Raw genomic sequence first — 21,430 nt, 5'->3', positions numbered from 1 at the left:
TCACCACAGACACAAATGACAAACAATCCATGCACACACTCATACCTAAAGGCAATTTAGAGTAACCAGTTAACCTTATAGTCATAGTTTTGGACATAGAACTTTTCAATTAAAAGACTCCACCCACTGACTCTTAGTTGCCCGTGTGTGTTTGTCCCTGGAAATCATAGTTAATAATTCTAAAGACTCGTCATCGTCTTCCGCTTTTCCGAGACTGCAGTCTAAGCAGAGATGCCCAGGATTCCCACTTCCCAAACACCTCCTCCAGCTCCGCTGGGGTAAGCTCAAGGCATTCCCCGGCCAGCCGAGAGACATGGTCCTTCCAGCGTGTCCTGGGTTGTCCCAGATATGTGTTAAACTAAGGATCTGAGGGCTGATTTATGCTCTACAACAAGCTGATGGGCAGTAAATTGTTTTGTTCTGATGTTAGTCACTGATTTTAAGATATAGAAATTATTTAAACTCTGTAACAGATGGGAAACAGGTAAAACATCTCATCTGAGCTGATTCAGGATTAGCTGTTGTCCTCCCTTTAGCTGTCAGGCTGTGCAGCTTGTGCTTACTTTCCTCCATAATTCCTCCTTTTCCAAAAAGTAGTTGGTTGGTGTGTTGATCGTCCCTCTCCTTGAAGCTGGAGGTCATCTGTAAAGATGGTCGAGGCCACAGCTGGAGGGACAAATCATCACGCTGGGATCATTCAATTACCTAACAACCCCTTACATTTCAAGTACATGCTGAGTGGACACTGCACCAAAAATCAGCTGGATGAGTCTAATTTTAACACCAGTGTTGTGTCTGCACGTTTGTTGATCAGACACAGACACACAGTTCTTCTGTGCGACGATGATTTATTGAAGGTCAGGGTTTTGGTTGTACAAAGGTCTTCTGAAGAGAAGGCGATATTCCATACGATATTCCAATCTTATACAATAGATAATGTGTGACTATATTACAGTGAAAGAGATGTGAGGTGGCATACATGGATGAGGGTAATTAGTTTCCATGGAGATGGGCAGTGGAGTCTGATGGGTTAGACTACATACCCTTCTTTTGTAGAGATAAAACCATACTACTATCAGGTGTTTGAGTTTCTTTATTATCTCTGTTTCCTCCCTATTTATTATTTTTTCTTGCTGCTATTTTAGTTCTTTCATTGTAGATTAGGTTCATGGTTCATTCTTAGGTTCATTTTGTTTTATATTCTTTTAGATTTCCTCCCGGTGTTCCATCCTTTCTGCCCCTGTTAATTATTCTCCCTCAGCTCTCTGTAGTCATTGTTCTCAGCTGCTGTTCATTACTCCCCATATTACTCTCAGCTGTTTGCCATGCCTTCTCATCTATTCTCCCCTGTATTTATACTTTCTGTTGGTCCTGCCAACCCCCCAAACATGACAACTTCATGTCTGCCTCGGGTTAATGTTGATCTCTGATGAACACTCCGTAATGTACTTCAGATTTATGTTCATGTCAACAACTTCATCCTGCAGAAAGCAGATCGCTGCTGCTCTTTATCTTGAAAACCTACATCCGTCTCACTGCAAGTATTCATGCCTCCCTATATCCTTACAAAGCAAATTGCCACCCGTTAACATTAACAAACTATGTTTGTTCCAGCGAACTGCCATGTGTGTTAATCTCAACTGACTTCACTTGAGAAGTCAGAGGCATTATGGTGACTGGTTGACTTCAACCCCCCTTTGCACGCCAGTCATTTTACAAAACATGAACCTACTTTGGTGAAATTGTCCTCCAAAAATTTGCAGCATATATTTTCAATTTAGGAGCAGAAATTTCTTATATTTACTTTAAGATAGAGGTTGCTTAAAACGTTGCTTTTATGTACAAAAAAATCTTGCTTGTTCCTATGCTGAAATTTCCTTTTGCAAAAATGTCTTCTGTTTGAATTCTGTGCCTAGCGCTTTGATTTCTTCTGTGGGAAGAAAACCTGCAGTCCAATATTTTATTTGCTCCCAGATTTCTTTGCTCTCTCTTGCAACAAGGTAATTACTCTTCCTGGTAATAATTCCAGTTATTAGAATAAAAGTGTTACTTTACCATCTCTACATGATGTGCACATAAAGTCAAATTCATATTGTACCTCCTAGTTAGCTCTTGTGTCCGCTCAACCCTGAAGCAGTCGTGGCTTAATTTTTAACCCCTGTGCCCTCGCACTATGGACCATTAAGGGTCCTGACTCTGGGGAGAAATAATTTTCTCGCTTTTTCTCATCTCCTCTTCTGAGGGAACTGTATATAACCTAGCAAATTAATGCGTTGTATGACATTGTAGTAAAAGTACAAAGCACTGAGAGGATTGTGGTTCTTCAGCTGAGCTCAAAAAGGTTCAAATAGTAGAAGGTAGTTGTTCGCAACATCTGAGAGTCTCATTTAGATGGACATGAAAAGCTGTCCCAAGGCCTTAAGTGTTGACTTCCAAGAGGTTATTGAGCAGAGAAAACACAGCTGAAAGCACAGGTTTTACCCACAAGCAGGGTAAAAGTTTGAGTGTATACAGCAGTATTTAAACACGAGCAGAAAATATACAGTACTGTACAAAAGGTTTAGGCAGGTGTGAAAAAATGCTATAAACAAAGAATGCTTTCAGAAATATAAATGATGATTGTTTATTTTTATCAGTTTACAAAATGCTAAGTGAGTGAACCTAAACATACAGCCAAAGTCATTAAGAACTCTCTTCAGCATAACGAAGAACAAGACTTACTGGAAGTGATGGTATGGCCCCACAGAGCCCTGATCTCAGCATCATGGAGTGTGTCTTGGATTAGATGAAGAGACAGAAAGATGTGAGAAAGTCTACATCCACAGAAGATCTGTGGTTAGTTCTCCAAGATGTTTGGAACAACCTACCAACTGAGTTCCTTCAAAATCTGTGTGCAAGTGTACCTAGAAGAACTGATGCTGTTTTAAAGGCAAAGGGCAAATATTGATTTGATTTAGATTTCTCATTTGTTCATTCACTGCGTTTTGTTGATTGATGAAAATAAATGATTACCACTTCCATTTTGAAAGCATTCTTTGTCAGTCAGTCAGTCATTTTCTACCGCTTATTCCATAGTGGGTTGTGGGGGAGCTGGTGCCTATCTCCAGCAGTATATGGGTGAGAGGTGGGGTACACCCTGGACAAGTCGCCAGTCCATCGCAGGGCAACACACAAACAACCATGCACACACTCATTCATACACCTAAGGGCAATTTATAGTGACCAATTAACCTAACAGGCATGTCTTTGGACTCTGGGAGGAAGCCAGAGTACCCAGTGAGAACCCACACATGCACGGGGAGAACATGCAAACTCCATGCAGAAAGACCCCCAGTTGGGAATCGAACCCAGGACCTTCTTGCTGCAAGGCAACAGTGCTACCAACAGCACCACCGTGCAGCCCAGCATTCTTTGTTCACAGCATTTTTTCACTACTCCCTAAAACCTTTGCACAGTACTGTATGTTCAGGAGGCATTAAATCTGACTGTACAGGCATAGTATCAGGAGAGAGCAGAACATATTTGCAAGCTAGCATGATTTGTTTCAGTGTGGGACCCAGGGCCGGTTCTGTGCATGCATGAGGGGGGAGGCAGAAATGTGAAGTGGGCATCATCATGGGTACACATTATGTGCATGTTTAATGTTGTTGTTGATTAGTGTTTTCTTTATGGGATTGGGGTAAACTGTGTAGTATTGTGCAATTTGCCAGACTGCACGGGTTTCCTCCCAGTTGGGCTTCTTCTAAACATGTTGGGCTGGGCTGGAAAAAAATTGTTTTGGATGGGTTGTTAAAATTTGGGCTGCTTTTTACAACATTTGGAATGTTTTTAGTAATTATTCACATCAAAATAGTTGTCATTGGTGGCAGAAAAGTAAAAACCTGCACATCTCAAAATGTTGTGTCTTTTTACTCATTAATAGCTCATTTATTTTGAAAAAGACAGTCTGTTGAACATGACATCATCAATCAGTGATGGTCATTGGTTAATCAACTGCCAATGTAAAATTATATTGGTCAATTGGAAACGCCCAAAACGCTGTTAAGAGTTCATCTAATATACACTAAGGTGCAGCCTTCACTTTGTTAAGCTTTGACTTGATGTTGAGAAACAGCATCCTGCTGAAGAGGAAAATACAAAAGACATCCAGGTAGCTAAAACCAGACCAGAACATGCACGTACATTTTTGGAGAAAGGTGCTTAAGCCAAAAAAGGGCATCCATTGCCAAATTAATTTATAAAATTAAAATAAAAAAAACAGGATATATTTATGCTTTTATAGCGTCCCTTTTCTTGGAATTATGCTGCAAAATTTATAAATGAAATAAATCAATGTTCTGCTATGCATTGTTATCCAAAGAGACTCACTGAATCAGGTGAGAAAACAATAAACATTATATGACTGTTTTCTGACAGAGTTGAAACATTATACTAATAATTAACCATTACCAAGTCAACATAACTCACCACACTTTCACGTAGCTCAACTTAATGACCACCTTTCATTTTAAATCACAAACCTTCTTTAGGTGGTTAATGTTAACATTGGCTCTATTATTATGCGAATATAATCGAACAGACAGCTACGTACATTTTTCCTATTTATTCATAATTATTTGTTTGCTGCTTGCTATCATAGAACATTATATTCAGCCTTCAACAAATATTAGCCTATAATGCTAATTACCTAGCAAAATGATTCCTCAACTGGGAGTAGAAATGCTTGCATGCAGAGAGTTCATTGAGGTAAAGTGACTTTTACCTACACAGAACAGAGTTTGGCCATTATGCTGTAATAATACACTACTGTATGTTTGTTTTTTATTATCAACACTTTATTGTGAGAGTTAGACTACTAGACATTCAGAAAAATGGTTGTGGTCTTGCTTTTTCTTTTCTTCTTCAGACTTTACCATCAAAATTATTAAGTGAAATGAGTAAAATGGTCTAATTTGTCTGTTTGGTTGTATATCTCCCTCTCTGTCTCTTCATTAAACCTGACAAACATCAGTCAACAGCTGGATTTTATGAGTTCAAAACATGTAGGCAATGTGTTACGCATTCATGCTTGGATGCTGATTGGAAGAAAATGCAAGTGTTTTTCAGCTGGTGTGGCACTAAATTGCTTGTGTGATTGAGAATTGATTTGAGGGGACCAAGCATTTGTTTAAAGCCGGCCTCGGTGGGACCTCTCAACATGTTAATGTACGCTTCTAGATTCTTGAAAGAGAAATTTCCCAACAGCCTGCATTGAAGTCATTAGTGAATGAGGAAATTTTTGGACTTTGCTCTGATTTATCTTTGGTCTTTTATGAAACATTGTTAAATGATGCTAAAGTGCCTTGGCCACTGAGGTTCAAATGTTGCAGCACTAAGTAAGCAGACAGGAAGTGGGTGAATAGAGTGTGAAGAAAGGCAGCATAGTTCTCTTGGGTCGGTACTCAAACCCGGGACGCCTGCATCGAGGACTGAGGCCTCCATATATTGGTGGCGCGCTTTAGTGCTATGCCATGCGCAATGCCCTTAAAACTCAAATTTGTTCTAAATTGTACTTTTATCATGCATTCATCTTTTTTGCTAACAATTATGACCTCTCGCTAGTTTTATATTGTTGTCCAGGAAATATGGAAACAGCAAATGTCACATTCAGACAAATATGATTCCAGTATTACACCTTGATGGTCCAAAGTTCCTTTTTCTAAACCACATGAAAGCCAGAGCCTTCATAAATTAAATCTGCCCTACTTCTGAGCTGCAGAGGGAGGTGGTCTCAGACCAGAGTTTGTAAGGAGCTGTGGATTGAGGATGGAGGTCGAATCTGTGAGCAACTGCCTTGTCTGTGATGCTGGCTTCCTTTTGTGAGGTGAGATTGTCCAGGACGTGCTAGGCTTCAGTGGTCAGTTTGGGAAAGTCTGATGGGGCCTAAATAGGGGCTTGGCACCAGGTAAGAAGACCTTTTCAGGACTCATTTCAGTCCTGAATCATGATCCAGGTAGATAGCGTCTAAAAAGCTTGTTTGACTCAGCAAAGAGATGTAGGAAAACTTTCCTGACTCTAGGTGAGCTCACAGAGACAGATGGGTGGTACACGGAGATCTTTTTTTGGAACAGCAATTTGTAGAGGTTTAGAAGCATAAGCAGTCCTGCTGGGAGTGATAACGTTAACAGATGGACTTCCTCTTCCTGCATGTTTGCATGTCTTATTATTTTCCACAGGGAAATAATAAAACTCTAATCATTTTACACCTTTTTCAACTGAGGTGCACACCTCCAGGCATCTTAAACAAGTCTTAATGAAACAGGAACGTTTTTTATAATCATCTATATTATGCTATAGCTTTATCTGGATAGGGAAAAATTTTACTTCCTCATTAATTTAGATGGAAAAAGTTCATTAATGTAAATATGTTATATAACTATATAACAGTGATCATACAGTATGTTTATATTTTTCTCAGGATTTTTACAGGTAGAACCTAAGGATCATGTGTTATTGACAGTCCAAACCACGTTTATTCACAGATGAGATATAGAAAAGAGCCAAAAAGAAAAAAATATGTCATTTCTCACCAGAAACTCAATGCAGGATTGTGTCCTTGTGCCTGAGAGGTACTGATAAGACATCAGGAACTCTCCTTAAACCCTGACAGACAGTTTGATCTTTACAGATGACCTTGTCAGAAATAATGTTGAACTGAAAGAATTCTGATAGGAAAGAACAGAATTTAATGTTCTGGCCTGACAGTCTTCTTGGCTTTGTTTCAGTCTCCAGCATCTGTTGAATTTGCTGCAAAGAATAAATTAAATTAAACAAATTTTGCAAACAGTCAGATTTTTCTTATCTAAATACTGGAGCTGAAGATCAGGGTCTGATCTTCGTGGGGACCCGGGTTCATCCGTGCTGCTGCCTGTTTAAATATTAGCAGAGTACTTGTGTTTCTGGCAAGTCTTTAAAAATTGATAACTTTACAGTTTTATGAGATAAACATGCACCAGAGTTACTGCCACTAGTTTGGTCCCACCAGCAATGGGAGTGACTGATTCCCATTCCCAAAAAGTGTGGAGCCCTGTAGGGACCACATGAAAAGACTGATGCTTAAATACGTTTAGTATAAAGTTTTTGGGGTTTAAAATCAGACAAATGACACTTTAGATAACCAACAACAGATCCAAACCAAAATCCATAAGCAGTGTGTTAAGAGGTTTGTAGATCTTCCCACAGCTGCAATAACTCTGAGCTGTGGAGGAAATCTTCTTTCCAATGCTGCTTTGCTTCATTTAGGTTAGCAGACATTTGTTCGGTCAGTTCTCTGAAGGTCCCACCACAGCATTACAATCAGATTGAAGTCTGGAATTTGACTAGGCCGTTACAACACCTTCATTGTTTGGTATACTGCGAACTACATGGACTTAAGATCCTCTTAAGATCCTCTTTCGAAAAACATTTCCATCATAAGCATGCAGAGGCAAACCCCTAAGTTTCCTCTGCTTGTTCTGAGATCACAAATCAAGCCAATAATTTTCCTGCATACACGAGCTTTTAAAACTCAGGTTGGTGTCACAGACGTTGAAGAAACTTCTCATGTCCTCCAATTTACTTCAGTGTAAAAGCTGCATGTAGGGAGAAATGTTGGAGATTCTGCACCATCTCTTCCTGATGTGTCTTTGCTGAAAATTACCATGTAACTTCTACATCACACTCTGGAGCGGGGAAGCCAGCTCAGCTCTACATAGGTCAGCCAGTGCAGGACTGTGATTTCCTTGGTTGGCATCTCAGAGGCATAGCAGCAGCATGATGATGTTAACAACCCAATTCTGTCTATTGTTGTTAGTGAAAACCAGACAGAGATGGTGAAAAGTGTCTGAATCATTGCCTTTAGTGTTTGTAAAAGAAGCTGATGACAAGAAGGTGCCCAGTTCCTGTATTTGCAAAATCAGCCCGAGCCATCAGCCCTTTACCACCATGCTTGGCAGTAGATCTGAGGCGTTTGTGTTTTTCCAAATATAGTGCTGTGTTTTAGCCAGATATTTCCAATTTGGTTTCATCTGTCCAAAGTACATTGTTCCAGAATTATGTTTATACTTCAGTCTGATGCAATTTGCAAACCTGTCGTGCTTTCATATCGTTCTTAGAAAGAAAAGAGCCATTGCCTTCTTTCAGAAAGAAAAATATAGATAATCCTGCACTGATGCTGCTTTTCAAATGCTGGTAACCTTATCAAACTGAGGGAAACGCTGAGATGCGACAGACCTGCCTGTGGTCTACCATCCTGCTGATTCAATGAACCCTTTGTGTCCAGAGCAAAAAGCATCCCACAAAGCACTACAGTATGAGCTCAGCTGGTCATGCACATAACACCAAGTCTGTATACATTTTTCCTGGGTAATATGTTCACCAAAAGACCTTCTGTTCCTCCCTTACCATAAACTCTCTGCAGGAGGCCAAAGTTGGAGCAGAAGAGAGTCGGACTCTGAGGACCCGGATCCAGCTGGCTGAGGAGGCCCAAAAGCAGGCCAGGGGGATGGAGATGGACTATGAGGAAGTCATCCACCTGCTGGAGGCCGAAATCGCTGAGCTGAAGACTCAAAGGGTGGAGCATCCTGCAGTGACCAAGAAGGTAACCCGCTACTGAGTCAACACTGTGTCACGTGCAGCGTGCTATAGAATAACAGCTCTACCTGAAGACTACAAAATCATTTGAGTTAAAATGGATCTACTGGAGAAAAAATCAGCTTATCAGCAATTTAAACAATGCTCTGTACAACTTTATGTTCCATTTAATTCAGCAAAGAGATGTAAAAAAGCTATTCTTTAACTTCTAAACTAGGAGGAAACAGAGGAGCTGAAGAAGAAGGTGGCTGTACTGGAGTGTCAGCTACGGAAGAGTGAAGCGGCCAAAAAGGGCTTAGAGATGTCAACAGGAAAGCTACTAAGTTTTGTGGAGGTGAGAGATTAAACCAAAACCTGAATCGAACCTTCCATGGTTCTGCATCCTAATCAAACTGGAATGGAAGTTCTGAAAGTTCTGCAGCAAAAACTGATGTGTTGTATTCCCTCAGAACTAGAGATAGTGGAGGTGAATGGGCAAAGTTTGAGTCATAACCATGTTTGGTTTGTTTTCTGCTTTTTCTGCAGAACATTCAGGAGTTTTTGCTGGAAAGTCATGGACCCATAAAGAGCTACAGGTACACAATATGAACCTGTCTGTGTGGACTGAAGCTGTGTGTGTGTGTGTGTGTGTGTGTGTGTGTGTGTTTGTGTGTGTGTGTGTGTGCATGTGTGGGTGTGTGTCAGAGTGACAAAAGGTTGATTGGCTGCCTGCTTTTCGTTAGAGTTCCTCACTAACGATTCCAATTCCTCAGGCAAAATGGTTGCCGTAGCAACCAGCAGCCTTCGTCTCAACATGTTTGTTTTGCTTGTTATTTACAGTCTTTGTGTATGTGTGTGTGTATGATTACACCATAATGATAGAAAATGCACTGTGGTTGCATTTTGTGTGTATTTATACCACATTGTCTTGCTGTGTTGCTGGTGATATACACATCTAGTGTGTGTTTGTTCATTAATGGTGCTACTAGAAATATAAATGCAACTATGATACACAGAGGGGAGAACAATGTTGAAAAATGTTTAAACAGAATAAAATACAATTAACTGTTTTTTTATTAACTTTTTTGTTGGTATTTTTAACATTTTAGGGATTTTATTTTATTTGATATTATTTCTGTGAAAAATAAAGTAAGAAAATTCTACTAATAAAACTAATAAAAAATTAAAGTATGTTTGATTTCTAAATAGCTACATATGTACCAAATTCACCAAATTAGTCCACAGAAATAAGTGGAAGTGAAGAAAACTGAAATGTGTGTTACTTAGTCATGTAATGATGACTCCAGCAGAGAACCCATTAGTCTGGCCACTCAGTGGTCCAGCTTGGCCCACTTCAGCTCAGGTAGGACACAAGTTGGCTCCTGTTAGTGGCCGCCCGCAGTGAGCAGCAGCATTATGAAATGTCTCGACCTGAAGTAAGAGTACGAGGTCACCACTTACTTTTCCTTATCCAGTTATTGGTCTTTATTTATATACTGTACAACCAATACACAACACTAATCATCTCGAAATAAGCAAACAGGTTAACTTTAACTTCAGTTATAATCTAAACCTGCAGTCTGATGGCAGAGTGCTCACTTAGAGAACCGTGTTTCAGATACAACTTTAAATTCTGTAAACAGGCAGCCTATGAAGATAAGCTCAAACTAAAGTAGTTTCAGGTTGCTCAACACGGATGAACAGGTCCTGCTGGTATCATCTAGCACGGTTTAAGTTGAGCACCTTAAAGATTGAGGTCATAATCTCTAGACACAAATGGGTAGATTTCAACCTTTCTGTAGGTAATTTGTTACTACATCAAAATGATAGCTTTCACGTGTGTTTGCCTCTCCTCTTCGTATGCCTTTGAAATTGTCTTTTATGGATAAATGAATAACAATATTGTCATCACATGGTTTGCATACAGTTAGATTAGTATGGTAGTACTTTGTACTATTTAATTTCTCAGATGAATTCCCTTATTTCTTGCAACTCTTCCAGATTGCAAATATTTTGACCTTTTTACTTCTTTCTTCACATTTCCCCATTCATCATTACATGCTTTTGGCCCACTGACATTTCACTGTGGATCTCTTCACCCTGCCTATTTTACTTTCTTGTTTTCTGTTTCAACACTGATTTCAGCTTTGGTTTGCTTGCATTTTACCTTTTTATATTTTTTCATCAAACTAGTCTTTAACTTATTTCCAGTTTTTATTCTGTTTCTTTTCATAACTGCCTTTTTTTCCTTTTCTCATCCTGGTTCTTCTCCGCTTCTTTTCTCTGTTTATTTTTCATGTCTCCTTCCATCTGTCCTCATCCTTTTGTTCCTACATGGTGTCTTGATCCCAGTTTATCGCTCCCCCTCGCAGCTTGTGTAAGATGGACTCTGTAAATCCGGTCACTTGGTCATGCTATTAAGTCATCCATCTATGAAACCTCCTGCTAGCTTCTTTTATTTCACTGCAGGTCAGTGGGACACTTGAGGTTTCATAACTGCTGGACACCACACACCCATATCGGACCTCTGGTCCTGTTTTTTATTTTTACTCACCTGCTTGTTCGTTTCTAGGTCACCCGGTGATCCATTGATTCATTAAAGGAAGCACACATGAAGCATTGTTGCTTTTTGTCTGAAATAAATGGCCTGTTCAGGCTCCCTTAATGACTTTTTGTATTCTGACACAGATTTAAACCATAATTTACTCAGTGGTCACCGCAGTAACAAAATAAGGTTATGGAAAAGAAAGTTGGTCTCAGAGAAATTGTCGGTATAGCTGTGATGAAAATTCACCATTAGATCTGTAGGAAATTAAAGCTTTCATGGGTTGAAGCTCTGCAGATAAAATGTTTTCTGCAGTTTAAAGCTACTTTAACAGCAACTGAACAGCAGCCCACGTCCAAGATCAAGTTTCTTCAGAGAAAACAGTGATGAGCTCTAACTCACAGGTATTATGTCATACCGCTGAAGATTCTGATTAGTGATCATGTTTGAATGCAGCTGGTTGTTTTTCTTTGCTGCATAAACATCCATTTTAAAGCAATCATTTTATAGGCCAATACTCAGAACTATGGGAATCTCCAGGGAACTCTATGAAATTTAAAAACAACAAATTGTAGACTCATACAAGACAGGAGAATCTTTCTGAGACATTTGTAAACAACTGCAGATTCCAAAATAAACAGTTCAAACAACTGAATGTAAGTACAGGTTAATCAGATGTCTCCCACTTTGCCAAGGTCAGGAAGCAGAGCCTTACTGCCCACCTCAGATGGAAGGAAATTGGTTAGGATGTTCAAAAACAACCCAAGAACCACCAAGGCTAAGGCTTCCATGAATTGGAAATGAATAGAACATCAGTGTTACTGCACACAGTGAAGACGGTCTAACATTTCACAGTACTGAGAGGGTGCTGACAAAGGAAGAAGTTATGTTCAAAAATCAACAGCTTTAAACCGGACCGAACTCTGCAGCTGAACAGATGAACATACCAAATGCCTTATTGAGAAAGATTCCATGTCCAGACGCGACAAAGATTAAGCTGTTTGAACACAATGACAAGAAGTATGCTTGGAAGAGTCAAGGTGAGGCTCTCAGACCTAAAAGATTTTACCAGCTGTCAAGCATGAAAATGGCAGCACCGTGTGTTCCGGTTCTCGAGTTCCAGATCTGGGAAACCTGTTCTGGACCCCCAAGGGGTTGTCATTCTTTGGAGTATGTTGGCTGAGTCCAACTGCATAATGCATGTAGCAGAATTAGGCCAGATCTTTTTTGCTATGTGGCATGCATGTTTTTGGACTGTGGTTTTTGGACAGAGTACCCAAAGAGGACCCACACATGCAGTGGGAATATACCAACTCCATACAGAAATGGGTTGGGGGGTAAATTTGAATCCAGCTACCAAATAAAAGACATTTCTTGAAGAATATTTGCTAGTGACGTCCAACGGGTTCAGAGTCAGGGTTAGAACAGCTCAAACTCTGTTTTACAAATTCTTTTGAAAGCATTTGTTTGTGATATTTGTGTTGTAGTTGTTCCTCCTCTGACTCAACTTTTCCTTTTTCGCAGCTCTGGAGATGTTAAAGCAAGCTCATCATCTCACGGAGTTCCTCCTCGCTACAGGAAAAGTCCATGGACGGCAGCTACGCTTGCCCAGGAAGCAAAAGAGCTCACACGGTCCGTCAGAGCCATCTTAGAGGTGGACTGTAAGTGAGCTGTCTGCCTCTCCTCCTCTTCCTCCTCCTTCTCCTCTTTCTCTTCTGTGTCTGTGCTGCCCTGCATGCCACTCCTGCCGGATGAAGCTGAAAGCTGCCACTGTGAGTGACTATCCTCCCCATTTCAGTGCTGACCTTCTAGAGAAGCACCTGCTGCAGGAGACCAAAGTCTGCAAGGCATCAGCCGGACATCAACAGCCTCATCCGGTCGTCTTCAGTGTCGTCCCTAACGCTCCTCATCTCCTCACCTCCTGCTAAGGGACTCCTGCAGCAAACCTGCATGACACCTGTTTGTTATGGCGAAGCTGAGCGTCTGCATCTGCATCTCAGCATTTATACCTGCACAGAGCTTTGAAACAGAAACTGTGCAGAACATTCCTGCAGGCTAATATGCTGGAAAAACTGATGGATGATATGAATGTTTCAAAGCTTGACCCACTCATCGTCAGTTACACTGTGATCAGAGATCAATCTGAAGTGATCGGCACGTGGAACTCCTGTAATATTGGTGTAGACTTAACTCTGACCCATATTCTGTATCAGTAAGCACCATCATCGATCTATAGAGATCAGAAACTTCAACATCACAGTTAAATGGTTGCCGCATTCTGTAGCTACTGCTCCATCCAGAATCCATACATGTAGAATCCAAGTTTCTGTAGCTTTCTGTCACTGTTAACAGCTCCGTGTTTAGCTTTGTGTCTTAGAAGCTGAACTCTCGTGTTTGTGCAGTAGATTAGCCAAGAAAATGAAGCATCAAGAGAAAACCAGCTCACCCAATTTACCCATGGACACCAGGAGGGAGTTATCAGCTGTTTGTTCCTTTCAGAGTAAATCTTAAGATTCAGGTCATGGATCATTAGTTGTTCTTTGTACCCAAAATCAGCTTTGTGAAGCTGCTGCTCTGTTTGACCAGCTGGGTTGTGATTGATACAATCAAATAAATAAATATTTTGGTTTGAAAAACTTCAGGTGCTGTTCTGTTTGAGAGCAACAAACCGTACATCTGGGCTTCTCTGCTTTTGGCTGAAACAGCTTTAAATCTCTAAAGATGAGTTAAAAGTTCTGGGTATACATTAAATTCTAACATTTGGTTAAAATAAGGCTGCAAAATGTGTCAGTGTGGTTTAGGTTTTGCTTTTCTGAAAATATTATATGCGTTGAATGTTCTTTTTCCTGAACCCAAGCACTTCTGGTTCTGGTTGTTTGCAACCAACTTTCTCTAAGCAAAACTGGTTCCAGATCAGCTCTAACTCTTGACTTGTTTAGATCCAACAACAACCAATGAGGACCTTGGGGCGGAGTTATAGTGACAAATCACATCAAATAACCACTAAGAATAAATGAGATGCCTGAAGTACCCAATCAGAGAGGAAACAAGTAGAATTTAAGCCTCAGCAGTGATAACGTTTGGCCCTTTCAAAGCTTAAAGAACAGCAAACAGCTGCTAATAAACCCAGTAGGTTCTGAAACTTTAGACACAAACTAGATGAATGCATGAATCCTAGTTAGAACACTTAAAGGGGTTCACCTCCTGAACCCCTTTCAGGGAACGATAGAACATCAATGTGTGTACATAAATTGTCCGTCCTTTAGAGGGACTACGCAAAACGTTGATCCATTGCCCATTCTTCCTACTGCCTCAAATGTTCAAAACCCATGGCTGCAGGACAGCCATTTTGATTGTTGTACATGCAGTGAGAAATAGTTAAAAATTCTAACATCATTAAATGTCACCAAAGTCTTATTTAGCATTTCATAAGTAACATCCCTGACCGTTTTCAACTGTTATATATTGGTATTGGTCATTGAAAAAATTTGACCAAAACAGAACACTTTTACACACTTTTAATCTAAACTTCTATAAAAGCAAATATAAAATCAAGGAAGGATGGCCGTCCAGTCTGAGGTGCTGCTGTCTATGGTACTGATGCTGCAATAAAAATAGTCTCACAATTTCACCACATTTGCTTCATTGTTATTAATCAAGATAACAACTGTATTTTATTCTCTTTAGTATTTTAAAAAGTAACCAGCATAAAAGTGATTGAAGTTTTGTTCAGATTTGATGATAAATAATTAAAACCATGTGTAAAACCACACAAAAATGTTGAAGATTACCTGAATGCATCATTAGGTTGTTGTTCTTAGAAGCACAATATTCTTTGAGCATGACAGAAAAGAGGGAGAAACTCATCTTCAATCAATGGATCAGTCAATCAAAGCTTATTTATATAGCACTTGAGAACAATCCAACTAGTGCTCGAAGAAGTGTTTTACATTTAAAGTGTTAGATGATAAAATACACAACAATACAATTTAAAAGAAGAGATATAAAAGATATATACAGTATATATACAGGGGTTGGACAATGAAACTGAAACACCTGGGTTTAGACCACAATAATTTATTACTATGGTGTAGGACCTCCTTTTGCGGCCAATACAGCGTCAATTCGTCTTGGGAATGACATATACAAGTCCTGCACAGTGGTCAGAGGGATTTTAAGCCATTCTTCTTGCAGGATAGTGGCCAGGTCACTGCGTGATACTGGTGGAGGAAAACGTTTCCTGACTCGCTCCTCCAAAACACCCCAAAGTGGCTCAATAATATTTAGATCTGGTGACTGTGCAGGCCATGGGAGATGTTCAACTTCACTTTCATGTTCATCAAACCAATCTTTCACCAGTCTTGCTGTGTGTATTGGTGCATTGTCATCCTGATACACGGCACCGCCTTCAGGATACAATGTTTGAACCATTGGATGCACATGGTCCTCAAGAATGGTTCGGTAGTCCTTGGCAGTGACACGCCCATCTAGCACAAGTATTGGGCCAAGGGAATGCCATGATATGGTAGCCAAAACCATCACTGATCCACCCCCATGCTTCACTCTGGGCATGCAACAGTCTGGGTGGTACGCTTCTTTAGGGCTTCTCCACACCGTAACTCTCCTGGATGTGGGGAAAACAGTAAAGGTGGACTCATCAGAGAACAATACATGTTTCACATTGTCCACAGCCCAAGATTTGTGCTCCTTGCACCATTGAAACCGACGTTTGGCATTGGCATGAGTGACCAAAGGTTTGGCTATAGCACCCCGGTCATGTATAGTGACCCTGTGGAGCTCCCGACGGACAGTTCTGGTGGAAACAGGAGAGTTGAGGTGCACATTTAATTCTGCCGTGATTTGGGCAGCTGTGATTTTATGTTTTTTGGATACAATCCGGGTTAGCACCCGAACATCCCTTTCAGACAGCTTCTTCTTGCGTCCACAGTTAATCCTGTTGGATGTGGTTCATCCTTCTTGGTGGTATGCTGACATTACCCTGGATACCGTGGCTCTTGATACATCACAAAGACTTGCTGTCTTGGTCACAGATGCGCCAGCAAGATGTGCACCAACAATTTGTCCTCTTTTGAACTCTGGTATGTCACCCATAATGTTGTGTGCATTTCAATATTTTGAGCAAAACTGTGCTCTTACCCTGCTAATTGAACCTTCACACTCTGCTCTTACTGGTGCAATGTGCAATCAATGAAGACTGGCTACCAGGCTGGTCCAATTTAGCCATGAAACCTCCCACACTAAAATAACAGGTGTTTCAGTTTCATTGTCCAACCCCTTTATATATATATATATATATATATATATATATATATATATATATATATATATATATATATATATATATATATATATATCAATCAACTAAAGATCAACTAAAGCTCTTCTAAACAAATGTGTTTTTAACTGTGATTTAAAAAACCTCCCAGCTCAGTGATGGATCATAGCTCTGATGTTAGAGAGTTCCAGATCTTAGTAACAAAAATAGCAAACGAGCGATTCCCCATTTGTTATATCTTGAAGATTTACATGCTCAGATGAGCACCAAGTCCTGACAAGGTGATGAACTGTTAAAAGCTCAGATAGGTACTCCAGAGCATGGCCATTAATGGTCTTGAGAACAAAAAGCAGGACCATATAGTCTATCCTGAAACATACTGGAAGCCAGTGGAGAGAAGACAAAATCGGGGTGGTATGAGCACATTTCAGCGCGTTGGAGAGAAGTCAGACAGCTGCATTTTGTACCAGTTGCAGCTTGTGAAGAATGGATTGACTGATTCCCATATACAGAGTGTTACAATAGTCAAGTCTTGAGCTAACAAGGGCATCGATAGCCGTTTCAAGATTTGCCCAAGATAGAAAGAGTTTTACTTAATTGAAGTTGAAAATTGGCTCAACAGAAAAACGATTTGACTTACACAGATATTTCCTGGGTTCTGCAGCAGACAGAAAGCCTGCAGTGTTTAAAAGTAAGCTTTTAAAGATTGAAAAAATACATTTGTCAGAAGCAGAGCTTGGACAGATCTGGATCTCTGGTATATTGATGGATGGAGATAGACAACAACAGTTACAAAGCTACCCTTAATGTCACCAAGAAAGTTGCTTCTCAGTCATGTAGGTCCGATCAATTAAGTATAATAATCAAAGTCTGTCCTGTGGCTCAATTTTCCATGTTTTTATTTTGAGCCTAATATTGAAACGATGAAAAATAAGCCTTTTTATAAGATTTAAAAGTACAAAAAAACCAAATAGCCACATTAAATCTACATTAAATAAAATTTTAGATTACCCTTCAGCTCTGGGATCATTCTTGTCTCGTGCAGACATATTCTTCATCCTAAAGCTGTTTGGGTGGGTCTGGTTGCCCTATTTTTGAATTTTTGTTTAAGGAAAATGTGACTTTTTGTGAAGTTTGAATAAATTCCATCTGTTAATAATTTCCTGTTAACTGATTTCTCTTTTGTTCAAATGTTTATTATGTTTAGTGCAGAACCTCTTATCTGTTGGTGGAGGATTAATCTGGGACCACTTTTTTATTGAACTGTGATCTCTGTGGAAGAAAGGAGCTCAAACGAAACAGCTTGTAGTGTTACAGAAATAGGGTCAACATTCGGAACTCGATACCTCAGGAAAACCAGACCTATCAGGTAGATCTGAAGCTTATGAGACGGAAAGCTTCTGGTTAGGTAAGCAGGCTTGGAAAGTGTTATTTAAGCTTTTTTTTCAGCAAGTAGACTGATCCAGTTCAAAAGTTGTTCATAGAAGCTGGATGAAACAAATTATTTTAATAATGGAGCAGAGTTGGAGGCATTTCTAATAACTAGTTGTAATACATTTCTCCAGATGTGCTTATTATGATGTCTGATAGCCTTTTTTCTTCCAGCTCATACAATCTCATGTCTGGTACAGTTTACGGATGTTTTTAAACTGTGCAGTAAGTCCGTCTTGCAGATATGCTTGCATTGGTTGTCTTCACCTAAATTTATTTTAGAGCATCACTGGGAGGATGTGGGCGTCTCAAACCCACAGACGTATTTTCAGCATTGACAGATAATCAGGAGGGAGGAAGAACCGTAAGACTGAGCACGACTCACGCAGAAAGTAGGTCAGCCTTTATAGTACACATTCAGACATCAACAGTTTTATTGATGATATTTTAGTTGGAGTTACATATTCAGAAAGTAGGAAGCTTTACGGACAGATGTGAAGTCATCCCTCACCATCCTGCCAGCAGTAAAGCAGTTACATGATGAAAAAGAGTTTAAGTTGATTTAAAAAGCCACAGCATGATGTCAGTAGAAATGAAACAGACAGCAAAAACACAACAAATCCATTAGACTGATGACACCAGCATTATAAGAGAAGCAAAGTATTTGTTTGGGACATCATAATAAGAACTTAACAGGAAGTCACAGAAGCAGCGGATAATCCCAGAATCAAGCGGATAAATCTGAGGTCCAATTGCAGTGTTATATTTGCTTGGGTTTTTCTTTGCTTCATTGATGAGGAAGAAAAAAAACGAGTCAGTCAATGTGAATTTTGTTACACAGTCTGAAAATATATGAGCTACTCTGTATGGTCTGTGCTGCAGATTAAAGTCCCCTTGTTGCCTAGAAACAGGTTCAGCTTTAAAACGTTAAAGCTGCTGGCAGGACTTTTTTTTATATATCCTACAACAGTACCAGCTTAACCATTGTAGAACTACGGCAAAGTTACCACAGATACCTGTCTCTAGCCAGTTATCCTTCAGGCAAATGCACAATAATTTACTCAAACCTAAAGTAAGTTTAGAGTCTCAGTTTAGCCTAATGAGGACTTTTGGAATTGTGTGAAAAAAGCTGAGAACTCGAACGGAGTCCATCCGTGCACGGGAAGAAGATGCAAACAGGAACACTCCAGCTGGAATTGGGAACTAGAATCTTCTGGTTGTGAGGCAGCAGCACTCACTGCTCTTTCCATTGTGTCATCATCAATTCACACCATTTATTTGAGAGACTACTTCAATAAACAAGATCCCTTTACTTATGTTGTTGTTTGTCCTCAGCAGGAAAGCAGGTTTCTCAACCACTGACAATTAACAGAAAGTAAAGCATTCAGCAGCATCCACAGACAATGAGACAGACACTGTTACCATGACAACCTATCATCCATCTCCAGCTCGGTGCTCCGAACAGAACACTTTTCAGGTGCGATAAACTCGATGTGTTGAGACTTATTAACGTTTTGCAGCTTTCAGCAACAGCAGCTGCTTCTTCTCATTTATTTTCAGTGAGTCATGGCTTTTCATTATAATTAAAATCTGCAGGTTCAACTTTTAAAGCAGAAGTAATGGCTCTTGTCTGCATTTACAGCTTCACTGGAAGGGAATAACACCGTGAGACAAGTTTGTTTTTCAGACAAAGCAAAAGAAAATAAACAGTAAAGCCAAAAGAAAAAAACAAGCAGACAAACCTCACCTCATTTGTTTTTTTTATTTTTTTAAATGGCAGGTAGAAGAGTGCCGAAGTAACTAGAAGAACTAATATATGACATCATATAGCCACATAGAACTAATATATAACACCAACAATTGTTGTGTCTTGATAAAACTCCTCAGTAGCAGTTTTTGCAATTACATTTTACAGAAAGTTTTACAAGGCCTTTTCTTAAGTTTTATTTTATTTCATTATATTACTTGAATTTTCCAGTAGTGTTTAAAAGGATATTCATCATACATGTCCAATTATAATTTAAAAAAAAAACACAAAGCCTGTCATAGCGTGTCCTAAACTGTATATACTGTTTTTCTTTGAAACAACTTTTTTTGTATTTTACTGAGTTTTTGATGCTTTCACCAAACCAGCCTTACATAACAACCTAATCTTGCCTTATGGAACAAATAAGGGAAAATTAGGCTCATGCAATGAAAACTGGCTTAAAAGCAGTATAATTTCCATCCAGTCATTTTCCATTCCTGTTTCATCCTCTATAGCATCACAAGGTGAATTGGGGTTACCTGGAACAATTAACAGGGCACAAAACGAATGGTCACCTGTTAAATCCATGCTTGCAATGATGGGAAAACTTCGCAAGTATAGGATAATAATCTTGGTGCACTTCAAGCTCCTCTATTTCGTCCCCTACTTTTCAGTTTATGTAATACTGAATTTTGATTTGAGTTGAAGAAAAGGGCTCCTTGGTAAAAGTGAGCATCCAGGTTAGTACACAAATAGATGTTTGAATGGGGAAATGGTCTGGGATAGAAAGGATGCTCAGACAAGACGCACGACAAAAAGAGTTGCCCCTTCTAGAGGCTTATCGCCCTTTGAACTAGGGTACATCTGTGTAGTAATGACCAATGCAGCCATTGAGCAAACTGATAAAAGCAGCAGATCACTGAACAGCCAGAGTTGAGAGGTTGCAACACATGGAGTGACTGTAAAGTGAATGAACCTGCCGAACTCTGCTGCTTATCATTAATAATTAATGATCAGCACTGAAATGAACTCCTGAGAATCTGTGGTAATTCCTGCAGAACCAGATAAACTAATGCTGTTTCCTACACTGTTAATGGGAGAAATTCACTTTCAAACCTGCAATTAAACTATTATTCAGTCATTAAATCCCTTATGCATTTCCTCCTTCTTAGGATTGTTCTGACTATCCTTGAATCTGGAAATGATTTCTGTCTAGTTATTAATGTTTTTTTTTTCCTGGTCTCTGGAGCCCTTTCAGAGTTTTTTTCTTTAGACATAGAACGTCTGTTGACTCAGTTTTAGTCCACCTGACATGCTGTATGAAAAAAGACAAAAGAGATGACAACCTCTGGCAAAACGTCTGCAATCATTCTCATTGTTTGCCTTACAGCAGAAAGAAACAGGTATGGAAATAAATGTTTCATATAACAGCTAAACATTCTGCTTTGTCACAGACACCTCATTATTGTAATTAATGGTACTTTTTTTTTAGAGGAAAATGTTCTGAAATACCTGAACTTTCTCATCCGTGAGGCTTTATTTGAATACTTTCTAACAAACATAAAAATCATGTGCAGATTATTCCCATGCATCTACCTGAGGATGGTTGTTGTTGTTATGATCTCTACTGTCGTTCTGTAACCCGTCATCAGCACTCAACACCTGCCTGTGGTTCCTCAGGTCGCTCAGCCTGGATGGTGAAACGTATCAAAGTTTGTATTCAGAGCAAAACAAAGCAGCTGTATGCCTCAGGTCTGGTATTTTTGTTTGGCAGTGAGAACCTCATTGTCTTTTCTGTGTACATACATGTCAGCTGTTGTTT

The 21,430-nt window shown here is 39.6% G+C and overlaps 1 protein-coding gene across 3 annotated transcripts in view; it reads left to right on the top strand.

Moving 5' to 3' along the window:
* The window catches only part of stxbp4 (syntaxin binding protein 4), a 61,306-nt gene extending 47,536 nt beyond the window's left edge, over positions 1 to 13,770 (top strand). For all 3 annotated transcript variants that reach the window (XM_047377837.1, XM_047377835.1, XM_047377838.1), the window contains exons 17-21: positions 8,438 to 8,617; positions 8,828 to 8,944; positions 9,136 to 9,185; positions 12,659 to 12,795; positions 12,933 to 13,770. In XM_047377837.1, the coding sequence (XP_047233793.1) occupies positions 8,438 to 8,617; positions 8,828 to 8,944; positions 9,136 to 9,185; positions 12,659 to 12,795; positions 12,933 to 12,946 (498 nt within the window). In that variant the 3' untranslated portion in view covers positions 12,947 to 13,770. The remainder of the gene's footprint in view (positions 1 to 8,437; positions 8,618 to 8,827; positions 8,945 to 9,135; positions 9,186 to 12,658; positions 12,796 to 12,932) is intronic.
* Positions 13,771 to 21,430: the final 7,660 nt, after the last annotated feature.

Source organism: Girardinichthys multiradiatus, chromosome 10 (assembly GCF_021462225.1).
Source record: "Girardinichthys multiradiatus isolate DD_20200921_A chromosome 10, DD_fGirMul_XY1, whole genome shotgun sequence".
In the NCBI taxonomy this organism is placed as follows: Eukaryota; Metazoa; Chordata; class Actinopteri; order Cyprinodontiformes; family Goodeidae; genus Girardinichthys; species Girardinichthys multiradiatus.
This window is presented reverse-complemented; position numbering and strand designations above follow the sequence as displayed.